This window comes from Chroicocephalus ridibundus, chromosome 1, assembly GCF_963924245.1.
Source record: "Chroicocephalus ridibundus chromosome 1, bChrRid1.1, whole genome shotgun sequence".
NCBI classification, from domain to species: Eukaryota; Metazoa; Chordata; class Aves; order Charadriiformes; family Laridae; genus Chroicocephalus; species Chroicocephalus ridibundus.
The window spans coordinates 163,528,501-163,548,475 of record NC_086284.1 but is presented as its reverse complement, the minus strand read 5'-3'; the positions used below and the strand labels follow the sequence as shown (position 1 = coordinate 163,548,475).

The following is a 19,975-nucleotide window of genomic DNA, read 5'->3' as shown; positions in this document are numbered from 1 at the left end:
GGCCTTGATCTCTGTGTGAGACAGTCCAGGCCGCCGAGCAGCCCAGCGCAGAAATCCCTGCTGGCAGAAGTGCCCTCAAAGGCAGCAGCAGCTTGTGTAAAGCCAGGGAACGTGTCATTCCTGGTCGGTCCAGGCCCCACATGGACAGAAGTTATGAGAGCAATGTAGCTGACGTCCAACAGGCCTGCCCATCCTCAGAGACGTACGAGATATTCTAAGCCAGTAATTTCATACCGCGTTGGTGCTCTTGGGTAACAAGGGCTGGCTGTTACACAAGCCTTGTGCACAGCCGTGGAGTCCACAGGCTGGAAAAGATTCATCTTATCATGGTATCACAAAATCTTAGAACAGTTTGGATTGGAAGGGACCTTTAAAGTTCACCTAGTCTTCCCAGCCCCCTCTGCAGCCTGGCCAGAGATGATCGGCAGACGGCCAGCTGCTGTTACAGGGTAACCCGAGAGCACCCCAAAATACTGAAACATAAAAACACACTGCCACCTTTCCATGTCCCAGGTGTCCCCCTCCCCATTTGCAGGCACTACAGAAGGGCCAGGCAAAGGTACCCAGGCAGTGGTGGAGAGGAGGCGAGCACAGAGCAGCGCTGCCCATCGCTTCCCAGCTCTCGAAACACGTGAGCTCTCTTTCCAAGGGTAGCAACGGCAGTAGCCAAAAGCCTGAACTTTGCTTCCAGAAGGAATCAGCTGTTGAGCTGAGCAAATCATGATGCTGTGTGGGGTGGGTGGAAGGAGGGAGGGAAGGAGGGAGAGCCAAGCCTGACACGGGCCAGAGCTGGGGGGGGGAGACACTCACAAAAGCCTTGGAGGCAGGATGGAAAAGACAGTAATTACATAAAAGCACTTGGCGAGCATCTGGCTGGAGTCAGCTGGGCCCCGCCAGCCCTCCCTCCCCGCGCTGCTCCCCAGGAGCAGCTGAGGATACGGATAACCCAGCGTGGGACCCCTCCGGAGGGGAGCGGAGGTAAGAGTCTTCTGCTTCCCCTCCTGGCTTGCCATGCTTTCGGAGAGTGGGGGCAGAGGGGTGAGGAAAAACGGAAAGGGAATGCGACTGTGGTGGAGGAGAAGCAGCCAGGAAGGGGAAGAGAAGGGGATGTTTCTCTGCCTCTTGGTGTAGATGATACCTTTGCTCCAGAGGTTTTGGTGAAGGAGGAGCTGTGAAGGGCGAGCGTGTGGGTGTTTGTGGGTGGACGTGAGTACGTGTGTACGTGTAGCAGGGCAGGGGATCCAAATGTGCAGCAGGGGAGCTGAGCTGTACACAGGGACTGGAAAGGGGAGAAAACATCCAGGTGATTTCCTTCCTTCTGTACCTGTGGTGGAGAGGGTTAATAGGATGGGACACAGCCACTGGGGGAGAGCCACGCTGTATCCTCCTTCTTTGCCCGTGTTGGGGTGATTGCAGGAGAAGGGAGGAAATGCAGAAGGAGGAGGAAGCAGCTGCTTTTGAGCAGGGATTGTTGTAGTCCAATCTGGCCAAAGCTTCCCTGGGCTGCTTCCAAGACAGAGTGTGTGATGAGGGAGAGGGAAGATTGTCGAGCACACAAGGTGCCTTCAGGCTTGGGTTACACTTAAAAGCATGGCTGGCACAGGGTTGTTGGACAGCATTCTCAAAACTCATGTCTTTGAGCACTCAGCCATACAAGCCAAAACCTCCTGCAAATGTGGCTGCCCTGGCAGAATGTTGCTGGTGCAGCCAGTTCCCTCCAGGGAGGAAGGCGATATTACCCTGGCAAAAGTGTCTTTACTGGCATAAACTGCTGCCCAGCTGGGCAATGCCACCCGTCCAAGTCTTTGTTTGGTGGCTCCCTATGGGTCCCTATTCATCTCAGATGAGACATTTAAATACAAAGTCCTGCTCGCTGCCCACTGTGAGCTGTTCTTGCAGTCAGATGAGACAAAGGCAAAGGCCCCAGCTGATGAGGTCCTCCACAAAGAACATTTGCTTGGTTCTGAGCAACTCAGGACTACAGATGGAAATGTAGGATGGAAATGAGTGTGATGGCCTCCCTGTTACCTGTTCCCCTTGTAAAAGTAGATGAGGTCAGACATTAGGCCACGAGCTGCAAAAAGGGGGAATAATAAGCCGGGCAGGAAAGCCTGAAGGAATGAGGCACTGCAATAGCTTTGATGGGACAGAGAGGAACTTTGCCTTCAGTGTCAGTCTCAGAGTTTTCATGCACCCCAGAAAATTTATTGACTTTCAACAGTACTGGCAGCTGCCAAGATCCCCACCAGCAGCAGGCAGGAGCAGACAACACCACGGATCACAAAAACCTGCTTCTGTCAGCTGGTAAGGCTCCATTAGCAAGAATTGTTGTGCTAACCTTTCCCCATCTCATTTTCCAAAAGGGGAGACAGGCACAGGCAGACGTGGGATACCTGCAATGGGTCTCATTGCATGTCAGTGCTGGAGCCCAGCTAGGAACTCACGAGCACAGCAGTGAATTTCTTGGTCCTCTTCCCACCCCGTCTGGAAGGCATGTTCACTCCATGTTCATTGAGCTCTAGGCTGACAGGCAGCCTGAGAATATCTCCAGGCCTCCCAGCCCCCCCTTCCTCCCTTCCCCCCAGCTCGCAGCACATATTTTCCCAGAGTTTTCCGCTTGCTTCTCCAGTGGTGCTGGGGTCCTGCCAAACGCCAGCCACTCTCTGGGAAGCGGGGCCTCCCATTCCCAAACTAAACAAATGGGAGAAGGAAAACAGAAAAAAAAAAAGAAGTCTAAGCACACGTAGACACGCACAAAACCCTTTCCCCCTCAGAAACCTTGGAGCCTTCTCCAGCTTCTGTTGGAAATTGCAGGAGGCACAGTGCTGACTTGGCACTTCTGGCCCCTGCAGAAGAGAGCTATTGCCCATTCTTCCTTCTGCCTCTCAAAGATACGTGTGTGCACTCCCCCCAGAGTATAAGTTCCCAAATCCAGTTTTGCTGCTGGGTAGGATCCCCAAAATCCTCTTCCCAACAGATTCTGGAGTGTAAGAAAAGTCTCCTGTTCACCCCCCCCCTCCCCCCAACTCTTCCTCCCCCAAAAATGCCCTTCATTCGCAGCTTCTGGTGCAGCCACGTAGTGCTCACCCCAAGAGCACAAGCACGTCAGCTCGGCGCCAGGCTGGGGACAAAGATCAGGGCCAGGGTTTGCTCCAGATCCTCAGCTTTGCTGGCAGGCAGCTCCCCGCAGCCGGGCTGTGCTTCAGGCCAGGCACATCCCTCCCGTGCGAAATGCTCAGACAGGGACCTAACCGGGGACATGACCGGGGGATGACATGCGCTGGAGTACAGGGCTTGGGGCTCTGCCCCAGGAGAGTGGATGACCAGAGAGGGAAAAAACTGGTACCTCTCCTAGTTGGCAGATGAGCTTGCTACAAAGATCACGCCTGGGGCGAGGAGCTGCAGTGACATGCAGAAGAAACAACACAGGAGAGAATGAAAGATGAATTTTGGGGACTATGAGCGGGACAGGCAGAGCTGGGGAGACAGCATGGCCAGCCAAGTGAAGGACTAATACCTGGGACGAGTGCCTAACGCGAAGGAGTGAGGGCAGAGTCCCGCACCAACCCACCTGAAGGAAAGCCCGTCTTTTGTACCCATGCACCTCACCTTGCCCATCCTGAGATGCTCACGGTGGGACGCTGCCCTGCCGCCTGCCCACCCTTTGCACGGGGTGCAACCTGTGCTGCCCTCATTCTGCTGGCCGGGGCTAGGCTGTTTGGAAGCAAAAAGGCAGAGGAATAAAAAAAAGAAATATACATATATATATATATATAAGGAAAGGCACTACCTAGGAAAGAGTTAAAAAGCGCTGAAACCCAAGCCGGTTTGCAATGGAGAGCGCCCAAAGCCAGGGAGGGGAGGGGAGGGAGAGGAGAGGGGAGGGAGCAGGTCCAAGCCCAGCTTGAGCACCCAGCCAGCGCTCAGCAGTGCCTGTGCCAAGAGCCAGCTTTCTTAAAGCCATGGGCCCGGGGGCCGGCTTTGCAGGCGGAGGGGAGCCGGCGAGCAGGGGCTGGGAAGCACAGAGGGGAGCCCTCGGCCTCCGGGGTGAGCTGCCACGCTGCGCCGGGGTGCAGGCAGAGGGAAGGGAGGGCAGAGGCTGGGAAAGGGGCTTTCTCAGCTTGTTTGCGTGTCTGTCTTTCGTCAGCTTGCTTCTCTGGAGGCTGCCTGCTCCCGAGATTTGCTTCTTTCACCCTCCCCTGCTGTGGAGCAGCTCCCCTCTGGTCTGTCTGCAGAGGCCTGGCACTGCCCCCTGCTCTCGGAGGACATCCCGTTGGGAAGGTGCTGGGGTTTGCCTGAGCACACCGTTGAACACTGGTGGGAGGGGGCTGAGGCAGAGGGAGGGATGGGATTTGGTGGGCGGAAGGAAGGGGGCTGAATTTAAGTTTCCAGGCCACAGTCCTGGGTCAGACTCCAGCTGGGATAGGGGGGTTGTTGGGTTAACTCCCGTAAAGAGTTGGTACCTTGTGACTGGAGGACTGGAGGAGTTTTCTACAGCCCTCCCCACAGATTCAGTATGCTTTTGCTAAAGGGGCTCTGTGTTTTGCCATGGCTCCTTCCTCTATCCCAGCCTGAGGACTGAATCTTCCAGTGGCTCCAGTGGTTTGCCTAGTGAGGGTCAAGCCTTCTTCCAGGGTTAGCACCTAGCCTCCATTGGTCTGGGCAGAAGGGCGTGGGGCATACTCTTGGGCCGTGCGGTTGCTACTCAGATTGCAGCCTTGAACCTCCAGGGACAAGCATGTAAACTCCCTTCACAGGACAATGCCATTTCGTCCCACCCCTTGGCTCCAGCCACAGAAAGATGTTTTGTGGTGATCTCTGCTCCATCCCCCATGTCCTCCCCTTCTTATACCTTACTCTGGTGCTTCCTCATATCTTCCCAGGTCAGCATGGACATAATTTACCTGCGCACACCCCTGGCCTTCCTTCTTCTCCGTCTTGTTGTGCTTGGGGCACCCACTGATGAACCCAACCTCACAGAACCAGACCCTGGTGCTTGCAAGCGCTGTTGTGACCCACTGGACCCTACCACAGATGCCCCACCGCTCCCTCCCAGCCAACACCACTGGCCCTACCCAGTACCGGAGGTCCGTCCCTATATCAACATCACCATACTGAAGGGTAAGTGCCCATCTTGGCCCCGGGATGCCAAGCCCTGCTCAGGGACTGGTGGCACTATGGTGGAAGCAACAGCTGGGTTGATGGCATGCTGGTTGTGCTAACAAACTGCCAGATGCCCTCCTGAAGGGTATGTGCCCCCAAATACTGTGCCAAGGGTTTAGATGTTCTGTGCTGTGATGAAGAGTAGCTTAGGGGAAGGGAAGTCAATGCGTATCCCTGCTGTGACCTTGGTGTCTCAGGATGCTGCCCGCTACCAGCTCTTCCTCCCTATTAGCATAGGAGTGGCGGTGGGAACCTCTTGCCAACCTGGGAGGACACCGTCCTTGCCTCAGACTCCCAGAGTCCTGTAGTGCCTGAGGAAAGGAGCGGTCTCTATCCAGCTGCAAAATAAGCATGTTTGGAGGGTAGGCACTGGCACCTGGGAAGGCTGCGGGGAAACCTTCTCCAGCTCCATGGGTCACATGCATTTCGGAGCGGGAGGAGGGCAAGGGGTGGCAGCAGCTATTTGCAAGCACCTCCAAGCTGTCAGTGACCCCCAGCTCATTCCACCCTGCAGCGGCTGGCTTGGATAGCAGGAAAAGGCTCCTTATTTTAGATTGGCTCCTCCCTTCAGGGCTCCCCTTTTAGACTTCGCTGTGGGCAAAAGCCTGTTCCCAGCTGGATCCTGCTACACTCATTTATTGTTGCCCTGTGGTTCCTCTGGGCTAGATGGGCAGATGCTCCCCCTTCCCTGCCCAGCCTGGAAACAGCTGCAATCCATCAAAGCTCAGCAGCATGTCTGGGGCAGAGAGAGGCCTGGACTAGAGCAGGGTGCTGCGATACCATGCAGGGGACGGAGAGAAGGAAAAGAACAAGGCCCAAATTTGGGATGCTGTCACTTGTGCTGGGGGCTGCTCTGACCCCCATCTCTTCTCTGTGTACATAAAGTACGTTCTAGTGCTGCTTTCTCTCTGTATCGATGCCTGCCCAAGTGTGTGACAGGGAACATACAAACCAAAGGACGCCGGTATTGTCAAAGTACCAGCCCTCTAACTTGCACTGCACCATCCGCCAAGTCCAGCTTGCAGCTTTTCCCTCTGACTGACCACTGTTGTCCCTCTCTGGTCATATTCTTCCACAGGCATTAGAACTTCTTCCCCATCTCCAGCCTACAGCAAGAACAGTGTTCACACTACATGGATAAGAGGGTCATGGGAGAGGTGTGCAGGAGGGCAGGGGCTGTGGTGGAGGTAAAGGAGTGTTGTGGAGGAAGAAAAGGTAAAAGCCTCAGCGGTACTTTGCATTGCTGGGCTCCATCCGGGGCTGAAGTCTCCTAGGGGCGGGTCATAGTGCCTCCAGCAAGACCATATCATGTGGTGAGGAGGGGGTTCAAAAGAGAAGAGACCCCGGTCACACCCAGAGGTCTGCTATCTCCTTTCCCATGAAGCACAATTATATTGTGACCTTCAGGAGCATTCCTTCTTCTGGCATTGCCCCACCCTTGAGCAATCCTCTGCCTCCTTGTTAGTCTTTTTCACCGCCACTTGCACCTCTGCCTCTGGTATTACATAGGAGTTGTGTCCTCTGCTTCCTCTTGTAGGAGAGAAAGGAGACCGAGGAGAGCCTGGGATGCCAGGGAAATGGGGCAAAGAAGGACCACGAGGCGAGCGGGGTGCCCAGGGCCAGAAAGGCAGTAAAGGACAGATGGGCACAGCAGGAGACCCCTGCAAGCATCAGTATGCTGCATTCTCCGTCGGTCGCAAGAAAGCACTGCACAGTAGTGAAGGCTTCCAGGTCTTGATCTTTGACACCGTCTTCGTCAACCTCTACAGCCACTTCGACATGTTCAATGGCAAATTCTACTGCTATGTAGGTGGACTTTACTATTTCAGCCTCAACGTCCACACCTGGAACTTCAAGGAGACCTACATGCACATCATGCACAACGAAGAAGAGGCAGTCATCTTGTATGCCCAACCCAGTGACCGCAGCATCATGCAGAGCCAGAGCCTCATGCTGGAGCTTCAGGAAAATGATGAGATCTGGGTGAGGCTCTACAAGCGGGAGCGGGAGAATGCCATTTACAGTGATGATGTTGATGTGTACATCACCTTCAACGGGTACCTGGTCAAGCCCAGCCTTGACTAACTGCCTCTCCTTCTCCTTGAGGCCTCTTTGGCCTTTTCTTTCTTCCTCTCTCTCTCTCTTTACTGCCCGCAACCACTGCAAATCACTTGGAAATGGGCCTGTCAGTTCTCAGGCACTGAGTGTGAAATTTGCTGCACTGGCTCCCACCTCACACCCTCTTGTAGCCAGGCCTCTATCTGTCCACTTACAGCATGACACTACCATCTCTCGCCCCCTCACCTCATGACCCCAACTTAGGTTATTGTCTGTTTCTAAATCCGCCAGTGAATTGTGTCTGGCATTTAGGGTCCTAGAGCAGGAGGAATGACAAACCGCTGTTCCTGGGGATGTGTCCCTCCTTGGGGCTTCATACACAAAGGACTCACGTAGAAAGGGCTAGAAAGTCCCCACTGCCCAGGAGCATCTTAGCTCCTCTATGTCCCAGCTAGAGAGGCCAGTTTTACAGCCTGCAACATGGCCTTAATGTTACCTGTCACACCTGTAGTGTGGAGAGAGGAGTGGGGTCTGATGGCTTCCTGTAGCACAAGGAAGATGTAGGAGTGGTGAGAGATGACACTGTCTTTTCAAAAAGGGGACTGTTGACCTTCTGAAGGATGTAACTGGCTTTCCTTAGACACTCTTCTGGGTCACAGAGTCAAAGTTGACTGTAAAATCTAGGCCTGGTGGGATTGTTCTCCTCAGTGCCAGCTCTAGTTCTTCTAAGAGATTAAGGGCCAGACACCCAGCCAGATCCTTCAGAGGCATCTGCCATTGAATCAGTAGACCGCACCACTCTATTCCCACTAGGGATCATAAGCACAGAACGAGACAGAGAGAGACAACCCTACCAAACCACCCTCCCAAACCTCGCCTGGGATGATACTCGGTCTTGGTTCCCCAGCTGTGGGAAACTAGTCCAGACAGTGAACGAGAATCTGGTCTCTTTTTTGGAAGAGATGCACTTGTGCCCTTCCATTGGTATCAGAGGTCATCCCTAACACTTGCTGATGTGGGGGGAGAGTCAGGGCCAGGCCCTGGCTCTTGTGTGCCATTAGGTTGGTCCTCCTGAAGGTGGTTCTCCCAAGCTGGTATTGAGAGACCACTGTTTCAGGACCTGACCTAGAGGCTGTATGCAGTTAAATCAGTTCTAAACCTGGGCAGGTTGGCACCTCTTTTTCTCTGTGACGGAAAAGAGATAGAGGTGAGACTACAGCACCTCACCCCAGGGTTAAAAGCTTCCCTGCCACGTGCCCTGTGCCCTTTTCTGGCAATCTCATCAGAGCAACTGAGAAAAACATGTGGCCAAAACAAACCCTCGCTCTTCTTGTCAGGTTGGAGATGTCGCAGTGGGAAAGGAATGCCAGCGGCAGGATTTTCTAGTACCATTTGTACTGGTCTCACACTGCTCTCACTCACATCCCTCTGGGATCACTATGGTCCTGGGGGGAGCAGGTGAGGCTGACTCAGCACTTTGGGAAACCTGCTTCCACATGTTGTGATGCTCCCATAAACAGCAGTGCCAAGAGTTGTCTGTTTTTTGAGTCTCAGGACAGGACAAGCAGGAGAAACTGTATTTCTCCTCTGGCCATCACTGATAATGAAGTCTTCTGACTTATCTAGCTTCTGCGGTCTCACGATTAGCCAGGGTCTCTGCCTGTAGCACCTGGGACTACCAGAGCTCTCCCATAGGAGATACACATCATTATACAGGACTAGGTCTGGTACACTCAGCCCAGGATGGCAAAGGCACAGGGACCCAGGGTAAATATTCAAAATGAACTTGAGAGAATTGCAGGACATTTTCTCTCTTGCCCTGTTTACTTACCCTCCCTGCTTTGCTAAGGAAGCTGCACAGACTGGAATGAGTTTCAGGCACTTTCTGCCCTCAATCCTCCCCACCACTGTCACTGAGGCAGTGGGTATAAAAAAAAGGTTTCGCTAAGGCAAAGCTGTTTTTTTTTCCCAGGGAAACCTGTGATGATGGGATCATGGGAACTAAGGGAGACTGAGTTTCTTCCCCTCCCTTAGCAGGTCAAGCATGTGGAATTGCTCAGAGGCAGGATTTCAGGCAGTAGAGAAGCAGCAGCATGCTGGAGGTGTTGCTCAGGATCAAATCCCGTTCTCTCTTCCTCAACAGGCTGCAAACCCAGATGTTGTCTATCTAATCTACAGTGTATAGTGCCCCTATGTCTCCCTGAAGAGAAGCAAGCCTCTCTAACACTGAATATCTCCAGAAAGAAGCTTCCTTCTTCCTCCATTTCTATTTGGTGCTTGAATGCCAGTGATAGGTCTTATGTGCTACCCATAAGCAGCCAGATGGTGCCTGATGCACATGAGAGAGGAGGGAAGGGGGACCAAAGGGTGTATTTAAAAGGCTTCTTGGTGCTAAACAAGATGGCAATCCCTTGGTGCTAAATCAGATTTCAGGAGTATTGTGTGCTTTCTGGAAGGTGTAGTAGGCTGAGTTGTAATGTACTGTGGAATTAATGGTGCTTTATGTTACAAAACCAAACTCCAAGAACTTTTGTGTGTATATATACATTTTTTTTTTCAGTGGTATTAAACTTTTTTCTCTGGTTGTTTTGCACTTAGATCTGCTTTTCCCTCCCAACCTATTCCGTCTAGCTCTGGTTATCGCCGAATAGTGTGATGGAAAAGACACTGACATGAAAGAGACAGGTACAAAGTCTAACTCAGCTCTGAAACTTCCCTGGGCAATCCGGGGCAATCTTCTGTCTGTTTCCTTTGTGGAGAACCATTACCTTAAGATTTTACTGCTTGCACACTTCTAATGACAACCCTCTCCTCTTTGCTGGGAAAGCTTTAAGTAAATTCAAGGAAGGATTCTTTGGAAATTACCAAAAAAAAACCCAGGACAATAGAACGGGTTGTAGGATTAGGCTTAAAGTACGTAATTAATTATACTGAGGAAGGCTGGGCTGATGCTGGAGTTCTCATAAGGGGGATCAGACCCTTTATCTTGTGAAATTTTTAGCTCAGCTTTCTACCAAGTGCTTAGTAAGCATGTGTGTTTTCTGTTTTCCCCGTGGTGTTTCTCTTTTCTTTGCCAAGAGGTGAAGACCAGGAAGTACAGATGTAAAAGGGACATTAAACTGTTGACTAGACACACCTGTGCTTGCTAACAATGAGGTGAGTGGCAGTTCCAGAGTTAAGCTGGACACATATTTTTGGAAAACCTGTGTTTGATGAGAAAGGCTTGAGGTTCAAGTCAGAGGTGGAAAGACAAGTGGCGATTGCCCATAAAGTTGGGGAAAATGGGGAGACGTGAGGTGGGAGTGGAGACTTGGAGACCTGAGTGGAAGATCCTAGGAGGGATAGAGTCCTAAGGGCAGGGAGATGACTTTTGGAGCTATCACTGTGTGTCAAAGAGGTAAGTAGGGCTTTGTTTAGCATCTTTGGGGTTTGGACTGAGGGGACTCCTGCTGAAGTGGAGGAATGGACAAGAAAACAAGAGAAGATGCCCATGTAGGACCTTCTGTTTTGAATTTAATTCATCTTCACATAGCTTCTCCGGTGTTTTGACGTGTACCAGACGCTTCATTTGGCAAGGCATAGAAAACATAATCACACGCATCCTTACAGGTCCTGTGTCCTGTGTCAGGCACACAGCTAGGGCTACATATATTCTAGTAAATGCAATACTCTGCCAGGTCAGAGCCTGGCCTTCTTCGCATTTTTTATTTACTTCTGAGGAAGCAGATAGAAATGTGTCCTCAGGAAGTGCAGGGGTTGCGCTTGTGCATGTTCCTGGCCCCTTGAGGTGAGATGCTGATAGATTGGAGGTGATCTTGTCACAGTTACAAAAGGTGAGGAGTGAGGGAGGAGTGGAAATGTGTAGCCAGACCTTCTAGAAAAGTTTTCTTTGATTCGGTCCTTCAGCCTGCCCATTTGCAGAGGAAAGTGCCATATGAAGAGTCTCTTCAGCCAAATCCCTTGGGGATAAGATGCATGGTGACAGGCGGGATCTGTAGCTGGTGCCACCCGTCACACCATGGATACCCAGCTGGGGAGTTGCTGTAGGTGAGGCTCAGCTCAGGCCAGGTGGACCCTGTAATGCTGTTGAAGGAACAAGGGCTACACTGGGTCAGACCAGCCCTGCTGCCCTTCCAGTGGGTGCAGCCATGCCCTGAAGGCCACGAGACCTCCATTCACCTCATTCACCCATGGGCTGGGTCCTTTTCCATGCAATGGGGCTGCCCTGAGGTATCTGAGCCTGGGGTTGGTGACAGCCAGCACCCCTCTCCCAGGCAAAGCAAGAAGCATGCCCTGGGGTGGGCAGCTACAGCACTACCCTGGGGCCGTGCCTCTCTTTTCTCCTGAAAGACAGGTCCAAGCTCTGCTGCAAAGGGCTCTGTGGCCACGTCTCAAACTTGTTCAAGGTATGTGCCAAGGGGCTGGCCCTTTAAACTGGCTTCCTGCGGGTTTGTGGTCTTGCAGGTATGAAAGGGGGGGGGAAGTGGGAGAGAGGAGGTAAAGGGCAGGATATGGTGCTGTCTCCGGGGTAGAAAGTACATGTCAGGAGAAGCTGAAGGCCCTGAAACAACATCTTGCCCTGTGATAGCTGTGGGAAAGGGGAAGAGAGAAGCAGAGCAAGAAAAGGTATACAAAAGGAGACCTTTAACCCTTCTGAGGGCACTCAGATGGGCACAGGTAGATGTGCCTGCACCCAAAGCACCAGGGAGAGCAGGGGCGCAGCACTTTGGCTCTGCATCTTGGCTCTGCATCTTCCCTGACCCTTTGTCACAGATGGGGCATCCAGTGGAATGGGAATGGGATGGGATGGATGGGAAAGGTCTCTGGCAGCCTCTAAAGCCTCATCCCAGCTCCCAGCCATGGTACAGGGTCTGCCCCACGTCAGGGATTTGTGCACCATTCAGGGGGTCGCTGCACTGTACCGTAGCAGGTTCCCCTTCTGCTCCAGCCTGCTGTCCCTCTTCTCCGCCCAAACCACCCAGTCAACCTGCTTCACTCACACCTCGGCCTTGTTTGTCTCCCAGAGTCCAGGGAGAGAGACGGGGGTGATACAACGACCCAGCCAGCATCGCCCAGTGCTGCAAGCAGAGCCCTCGCCTCCCTCCATCCAGTGCATCGCAGCCAGATGCCAGCAATGGGTTGAACCTGTGCCAGATCTCCCTTTTTCTCACCTTCCCTTTCCCATTGCTGTCTGGGACCTGCCGTTGGGCCCAAAGGGCTGGATGCGGACCCTGCCTGTGGCTGCACGGATGGTGGGGCACAGCTGCGTTGCAAAGCATGATCGTTCCACTGCCTCACATGGCACGGCCCTCCTCTGACCACAGCGGGAAAATGGGCATCTGCCAAGCCATGCTGGGCTTCAGAGGCCAGCTCGGTGCGCACTCTGCTATGACACCCACACATGTATGCACATGCACGTACCAGCCCCATATGGACATCTCTCATCTTCCTGCCAACGGAAACTGTTGCCCTTTGCAAGCCTGGCTCGCTCTGAAGATGCTATCAGGACGTGGTTCGAGGGGGGCTGAGGCTCCAGGCCTCTTTGGTACAAGCACAGCTCCCTCACCTCATGACATGCCTCCCCCTTCTCCCACAAGCCCTCTGTGATCTCTCTCCCTGCAGTTATACCATGGTGAGTGCCAGGGCAGGTTTAAATCAAAGGCTTCTGACAGTTTCTCAACCCACAGACTGTCCCATCTCTTGAGTTTGTGTCACTTAACTCGCAAATGATGAGGGAATTATTGCAAAATCTTTCCCCGTCTCTGTTTGCAATGGCTGAAATGGGAGGGAGCAGGATGGAGAGCTCTTGGGTTGGAGACGCTAAGGAGCAGGGGGCTCCCCATCTACCTGGGAAGGCTGGGAATGCAGCCCTGGATGAGTGGGAGGTGGGGGGCTGGGTAGTTTCTTGATTCACTTTAAGCTACTTGCATCCATGCCTTCAAGAAGTGAGGCTGACCTGCATCAACCTCAAAGCTGCTGAGGTGCCTCCACTGCCAGGGAGCCCAGACAATGCAAACTGCAGTGCACCTCTGAGGCAGGAGATGTGTCCAAGCCTCACTGGTTGCTACTGGGGGCAGTTGCAATGCTTCAAAGTAGCCAGGGGAAGAAAACACCCAGGGAGAGGAAGGAAGACAACAGTCTCCTGTCTAACTGGCACTGATCCTGCAGGTATCATTTTCGCTGTTCTGGTCCCCTGCTCTGAAGCTCTGACTACCTTCCAGGTGTTTGACACAATGGCATCCTAGAGCAAGACTCGGGCATAGCATCTTCCATGGGGTACCAGAGGCTCACTGCATTCTTCTGTTTGCCCCACACATGCTTTTCTGGGCTCAAGGCATTCTCCCATTTGCCCCTACAGACACTTCCCCCCACTGCCCCCCACCTGTCCTCGATTCTTCCCCTGAAGTAGTGGAACGAGGCAGATCACTAGAAAGGGCTTCATAGGCAACCAAGCCTGTCTCCTGCAGCCACGAGCAGCAATTAAGCAGATCTTTTGGGCCAAGGGCCCACAGAATTACTGTTCCACACACAGTCCAAAACACCTCCTGAGACCTTGCTTTGCTCCGACTCCTGCTTCTCTCCATGTGGTATGCTGGTGACACTGGTTGACTCTTCAGAAGACTTATGCAGGCTTTTACAGTTGTACCACACTTCAAGCTTGGTCCTGCAAGGCTTTGACATGTTTTTTTGAAATTCCATTTGTTCATGATATGCCAGAGTCTGAAGCACCTCCCTGACCCTAAGCCAGGCTTGCTTCTCCTCCCTCATCCCCAACCCTGCCAGCTGTGGAGGCAGCACAGCTATATCTTCATGGCGACGGCTAGACCAGGCAGGGACAGTGGTGTGTTGGCTCAGACTGTGACTCTCTTGTCCTGCAGGATGGCAACCTGAACTCTGGGGAAATGGAGGGAGGATCAATGCATTGTCTTCTGTTTGCTGTGGGGCTTTTTTTTCCATCCTCCCCCCCACCCCCCCCCAACCTTTAAGCTCCTGGGCCAGGGCTCCTCACCATTGCAAAGCAGAGAGCTCTCTGAGTGCAAAGTGCAGGGGAAGCGGTGGGAGGGTCAGGTGAGGACCGAGAAGGGCGAGAGGAAAAGGTCAGTGACGCAAGCCCAAAGCAATGGCTCTCAGCTGAGCTGCTCCGCTGTTTGTCCGTGCTGCGCTATTTCTACTCGGCAACAATTCACACATCTGGGGACCACAGCTCCTTCCACCGCCCACGCTCTTCCTCCCCCCTCACGGGGGCTGAGGCAGGGGAGGGGGGAAGGAGGGCGAATACTGCACCAGGCTGCCGGCATCGTTTCCAAGACCGAAGGGGAAAAAAACCAAACCGAGTGGCCCTTTTCAACTGCCACCTTCCCTCCGGGAGCTGAGCATCTCTGATGAAGGAACCTGCTGCCTGCAAAGGGAGTGGGGAGAGGAGGAAGAAAGGGGGGACCCTTTCTCTTGGGGTGCAGGGAAGGTCAGCGCTGGGGAAATGTACTGACGCCCTCATCCTTGGAACATAAAAGCAACAGTGCCAGTTTCCCCTTAGAATTAAGGTCCCACCTGGGTAGACCGTGGCTAAGGGCAGGGACCCTGGGTGCCTGGGGACGCGTGTTGTCCTTGGCCTGTTTCCAGGGTTAGCATGCGAGTGGAGCCAAGTGCTTGATCCCCTCTGTGTTTCCCGGCTCGGCTGCAGCTCTGCGTGCGTGCCTGCGGGTGTGTTTATGTGTGCGAATGTGTGCACAGGTGCAGGCCGGGGGGGGGGCCATGTTCCCCTCCCCGCCCCCCCGCTCCCCCCCTCTCCCCGACCTTCTCCACAGCCTGCTCCCAACTGCAGGGCACGGCACCCTTCCAAAAACAGCCCTCCTGGCCCCGTGTGGGCTGCGAGGGCTGCAACTGCTTTTTTTGAGCTGTGGGGAGAGGGAGGATGAAATTATGAACTGTTTCAATGCTCTGTGCCCTTTTCTGCTTCTTAGGCGGGAGGTATTGCAACAACAGGGAATGGTGGTATTCAAAAAGGCATTCCCTTCCTATCCATGCATGCCACCCTAAGGAACAGAAGAGGAGGAAAGTGACACCCTGGTCTTGTTTTTCTCTTGAGCAACCAAGTCGCATTTCCCCTCAGACCTCCTTCTCCCTCTTTCCCAAATACAGGCACCGTCAATGGGGCAGATGTGGTGAGATGTGGCTTGGGCTTTGTGTTATAGCAACAAATCTGAAATGTTTCACAAGTAAAGGGCTCTGTGTCGCATCTCTCAAGGAACACCTTCAGGCTCCTCAGAGACTATAGTGGGGAAAATACTAATTTCCACACTGCTTGTTTTTTCTCCAGGTGATGGTCTTGCAGTGTTCACCATGGTCTGGTTAGTAGTCTCCAGTAACAAGCAGCCTTTCCTAATCCATCTCCCCAGTCCAGGAAATGAGGTCTTCAATTGCATGCAACCATACACAAAAACTTCATCAAGCTGCAGAGCTGCTGTGCTACAGGCAGTTCACCCCAGAGAAGGGTTCCCTAGGAGGAAAAGTCCTCAGAGGAGCCAGCCTAGAGCTGAAACCCTGACAGAGGTGGGCTCCCAAGAGGAATGAGGAGCCCTTTGGGCTGACCTGTTTCACAAGCCAGTACATCACTTGGAGGATTGAAGTGCCCTCAAGTCCTTGGGTCAGGTTGTGGGCCTGGACTTCACCCTTCCCTTCCACTCCTTCCACCCAGGCACACTGGTTGTGGCTATTGCCTTTCTCATCATACCTTCTGCCTCCCAAGGTGGGGAAGAAAGAGTAAAGTGCTCATGAGCAGTGATGTTTGAGGGGCAAAAGGAGGGGGGCTGAACCTGAGAAACCACGAAGCAGGGGAAAAAATGTCTCTCCTGACTGAGGCCAGGGGAGAGACAGGAGCACAATTCCTGAGCACCGAGCCATGGAGAGACAGGCAACTGCCCCCAAACAAGTAATTTCTGTTCAGGCATTTTAATGACATGAAAAGTAATAATTGCCATAGTCACAAATCAGTAACCCACAGAAGGGCTGAAGGGGGAGCAGGGGGCTTGCGTTTGGATAAGCATGACATCATCAAGCGTATTTCAAAACAAAGTCAACAATCTAATTAACTCCCTTTCTAGAAACTGCTCAGGCACAGAGATGAAGAAAATGGAGAAGGAGCAAGGAGAGCTCTGAGCAGAGTGGGGGTGGTTGTTGTAATGATTTTTTCCTCTAGAGAAGGAAGGGAAATGTGATTAAATTGGGAGCAGGCTTCGCTAGTCAAAGCACCTGAGGGTTTATTCCCAAGAATCTCCTTGCAGTATCATGTCTTGCCTTCAAGCAATTTTGACTGTACAATAAATCTCTGAATTCTTCTCAATTTATTAGGTCTGGAAGCCATCATTGCTTCATATTAGGCTTGTCAAGCATTCCCACACAAGCCCCTCTAACTTTAAATAGAGAGAGATTTAGCACATTGGGAAGCTGCAAAACAGAGCGGGGCTTTATCTTTCCAAGACCGCCCAGGTAATAAGGCAATAATCTCCTGCAAAGATGAGAGCGGTTGCTGGCGCAGAATAGCAAATCAGACAGCTTTCAGCTCATTATCTTGCTCCGGCACAGATTTGGTATAAGGCTGGTCTCTGAATCCAGTGCTGCCCTCCTGTAGGTCGTATAACTTGCACAGGCACTCCCCTCTTCAACACAGCAATTTCAGTAAGCACTCTGGCTGCGCATCTTCAGCATTCAATCCCAGGGGAACCCTCAGGGACTTGCACAGGCGTGTTTTAATACTAGAAATCAATATGACAGACCTGGGCAGTAGACATCTGCGTGTGATGCAGGATCTGGTGCCTGGTCTGAGAATCTCAGTTCTTGAGGAAGGTGGGAAGATGTCCTTTGTGCCCCTTTCTCTGCTGTGGAAATTGAGACACAGAGAGGATGTGAGAGCTGTACAAATACATTGATAGTCCCACGGGTATGCCACCTTCCTTCCAGCTCACACTGGTGAGTTTTCCGTTGCAGGTGTGCCAGGCTAAGGTCATCTGCGTACACAGACGCCCCAATTCAGATGACAAGAGATCACTTGCCACACTGCTGCGGCTCAAATGCCTGCTTTGCCTCACACACTGTGTCCACAGGCTCAGACGAGGGCACAGGCACTGACCTTCCTTCATGTTGCTGAGCCCAAGGGTACTGAGGGACACAGAGTGCCAGGCCAGGGTGACAGTCCAAGTCTTTATTGAGTGCCTCTAGGGAGGGACTCATTGAATTCCCTCCCTGGGGGAGCCCTTGTGGCACCACAAGCACCCATCAAGGAGGCAGGCATCCACACCTAGGAGCTCTCTTAAGCCTTGAGTCTGCTGCGTGGGCTTCAGTTCTTCAGACTGAAGTCCTGACAGTATCTAGTTCTACCCAAACATAACAAGGAGTTGGGGCTCAGGTCCTGAGCGGGGACATCTCGTGACCGTCCCGTGCTCATGCTTATGAGTTCATAGTTATGTGTTCACAGCCAGGCAGGCTAAGAGCGAAACTGCTCAAAAATAGCATGCTTACCCTCCCACCCTTGTTTCCCCACTTCTCTGGGCCTGTGACCATCACCGTCAGGGAGTGAAAGTGAACACCTCCTCCATCCCCCTCCCACCTGTGGCCCCAGGCTTGCCACGAGTGAGAGTGCCTGCAAATGCCTCAGCTTCTTACTACTTGTATCCATGTTCTTCCCTAGCCTGCAGGGCTAGGGAATCCCTACTTCTGAACACTTTGTGTGTATTTGTATATAACGTGTATATTTGATGTCTTCTGCTTTTGTCAGGCAGATCTAACAGGACACTGTCTGGGGGACAGAAGTTGGAAGGGAAGAAAAGCAAGAATATCATCTGCTGTGTAGGTGGGCTTTAATGATTGCTGGCTGGCGTGGCTACTCCCATTGTGGTACCTGATCCCAGAACTTAAACTCCATTGCTTAAATGCCTCTCCACTTAAACACGGTGATGGAGATTAACCTGAAGGCAGCGTTTAGCCTATAGCAGCAATATCCGTAGGAATGATGGAGCAGGAGGAAAAAAAACCTCTTTAACGTTGGCCCGAGGTTGCCATTTTGATACAAAGCAAAGCCTCTTTTAGACCCGTAATGTGAACAAATTCAATAAAGAGCTCACTGATACACTAAACAGTGATTCCCCGCGGGGCCATTCTTACAGACTTTTTTCGGAGTAGAACCACAATTTAAGGGGAAAATAACGGCAGATGTAGAACAACGTCGGAGTTTTGAGAAGCGCACATATATGAACGGCAGGAAATTCAATGTAAAGGTTATAGCTAAAACAACATTATTTGGAAAGTACCAAAAATAACCTGCAGAGCGTCTAGAGATCTTCACAGTGTATCCTGTCAGGAAGAGAACTTGGGTGGCCATCAGGGCATCTCTGCCCTCCCTCTCTCACCTCCTGCTGGCTTTTCACCCTTCCCACTGCTTGACTCCAGAGTGCCATGAGGACAGGACACCGAGATGGATCTACTGAGCCCTTCACTGAGCTTGCCCCTGGTGAGACAGATGGCTTGTAAACTGCAGGCAAGGCATCCCAGTTAGCCTGGGGCTCCAGTCCCAGCTGAGAGCCAGCAAAGGGAAGGGATGTTGATGGATCGCGGGACAATTCGATACCACGCAATACCTTTGCTCTTCACACTTCTTCACTCTTTCTGTTCTCTTGTTCACCTCTGCCATTCTGCAGAGACTCTCAGTGGATGCACAGCTGAAAATGAGAAGTTTCAAGAGCACTGCTCTGCTCTAATGAAAGCAGAGTGGGGGGAAAAAGTTCAGCCTGCACGTAAGCACCTGCCCCAGCCTTGAGGATTTTTAAAACTTACATTGCTCCTGAAACACCGATCTGGCTCAAACAACACCTTTAACCAAACCTCCAATACCACACTTTTACCTGTTGCTTTGACACCAAACAACAATGCTGACTGGCAAGTTCACCCGTCTCGGTCGCCATTATGGGGACAGGAAGGTAGTCACAAGAACACATCACACGTGTCGCTGACAATGCGGTTTTGCTGGGCTTCTCACATTAAAAATGGCACCATTCCTAACAATGTCGGTGTAAAGGAGATAAAAAGTGCCAAACTCTCAGCAGCCCGACATCCTGGGCAATCAAGTCTGAAAGCTGTGCTGGTGGCAAGTGTATTTGTTTGTATCAGATGGGGCCTGGACACGATGCCTGTGTAGGAAACCCTTTCCTACTTACGCCACGCAGTTGTTGTTTTAGCACATTTAAAACTGTGTTTCCAATGCTGGAAACTGATGAATTGATGCTGAGGCATCAATGTTCAGCTGTCTGTTAGCTGATCCATTGGACCATTCCCCCCCCAGTTTTGGAAAAGTCAATCAATTCCAGCCACACTTGACAAAGAAGTATATCCCTTACTAATGTTAAGCAAAGGTGGCTGGATAGACGAGAGATGGCTCTCCATTTGGATCCTCATTGGGAAAGTCTTCTATGTGACATCAGTCCTTACTAGGTAGCAAAAAAATCAGCATAAGAATCTATCATAGAGATGAAGATCTAGAAAAAACAGTCTCCAGTGAATTGGCTCACCAGATAAATCCTTTTTTTCAACTATAGCAGCCACTCATCTTCTCTAGGGACTAACTACATGTTAAGTTTTCCTCTTCCACTGTTTCAAGTACCGTAGTGCACAACCAACCTCATCTGATTCTTACACATTGAAAAAAATGAAAAAAGAAAAAAAAATTAATCAGTGGTTGGGTTTTTTTTCCCCTTGATAAGCTGAA

The 19,975-nt window shown here is 52.0% G+C and overlaps 1 protein-coding gene across 4 annotated transcripts; it reads left to right on the top strand.

Moving 5' to 3' along the window:
- Nucleotides 1-860: 860 nt before the first annotated feature.
- C1QTNF6 (C1q and TNF related 6) lies at nt 861-19,655 on the top strand. 4 transcript variants are annotated; one of them, XM_063322140.1, is made up of 4 exons: nt 861-978; nt 4,884-5,121; nt 6,701-7,146; nt 17,997-19,655. In XM_063322140.1, the coding sequence occupies exons 2-4, from the start codon at nt 4,890-4,892 to the stop codon at nt 18,000-18,002; spliced, it is 684 nt and encodes a 227-aa protein (XP_063178210.1). In that variant the 5' UTR covers nt 861-978; nt 4,884-4,889; the 3' UTR covers nt 18,003-19,655. The 4 variants fall into 4 exon arrangements, with proteins under 4 accessions (XP_063178210.1, XP_063178202.1, XP_063178196.1 ...); XM_063322132.1 differs by having other exon boundaries at nt 17,993-19,655; XM_063322126.1 differs by lacking the exon at nt 17,997-19,655 and having other exon boundaries at nt 6,701-9,711.
- The last annotated feature ends 320 nt before the right edge of the window (nt 19,656-19,975 follow it).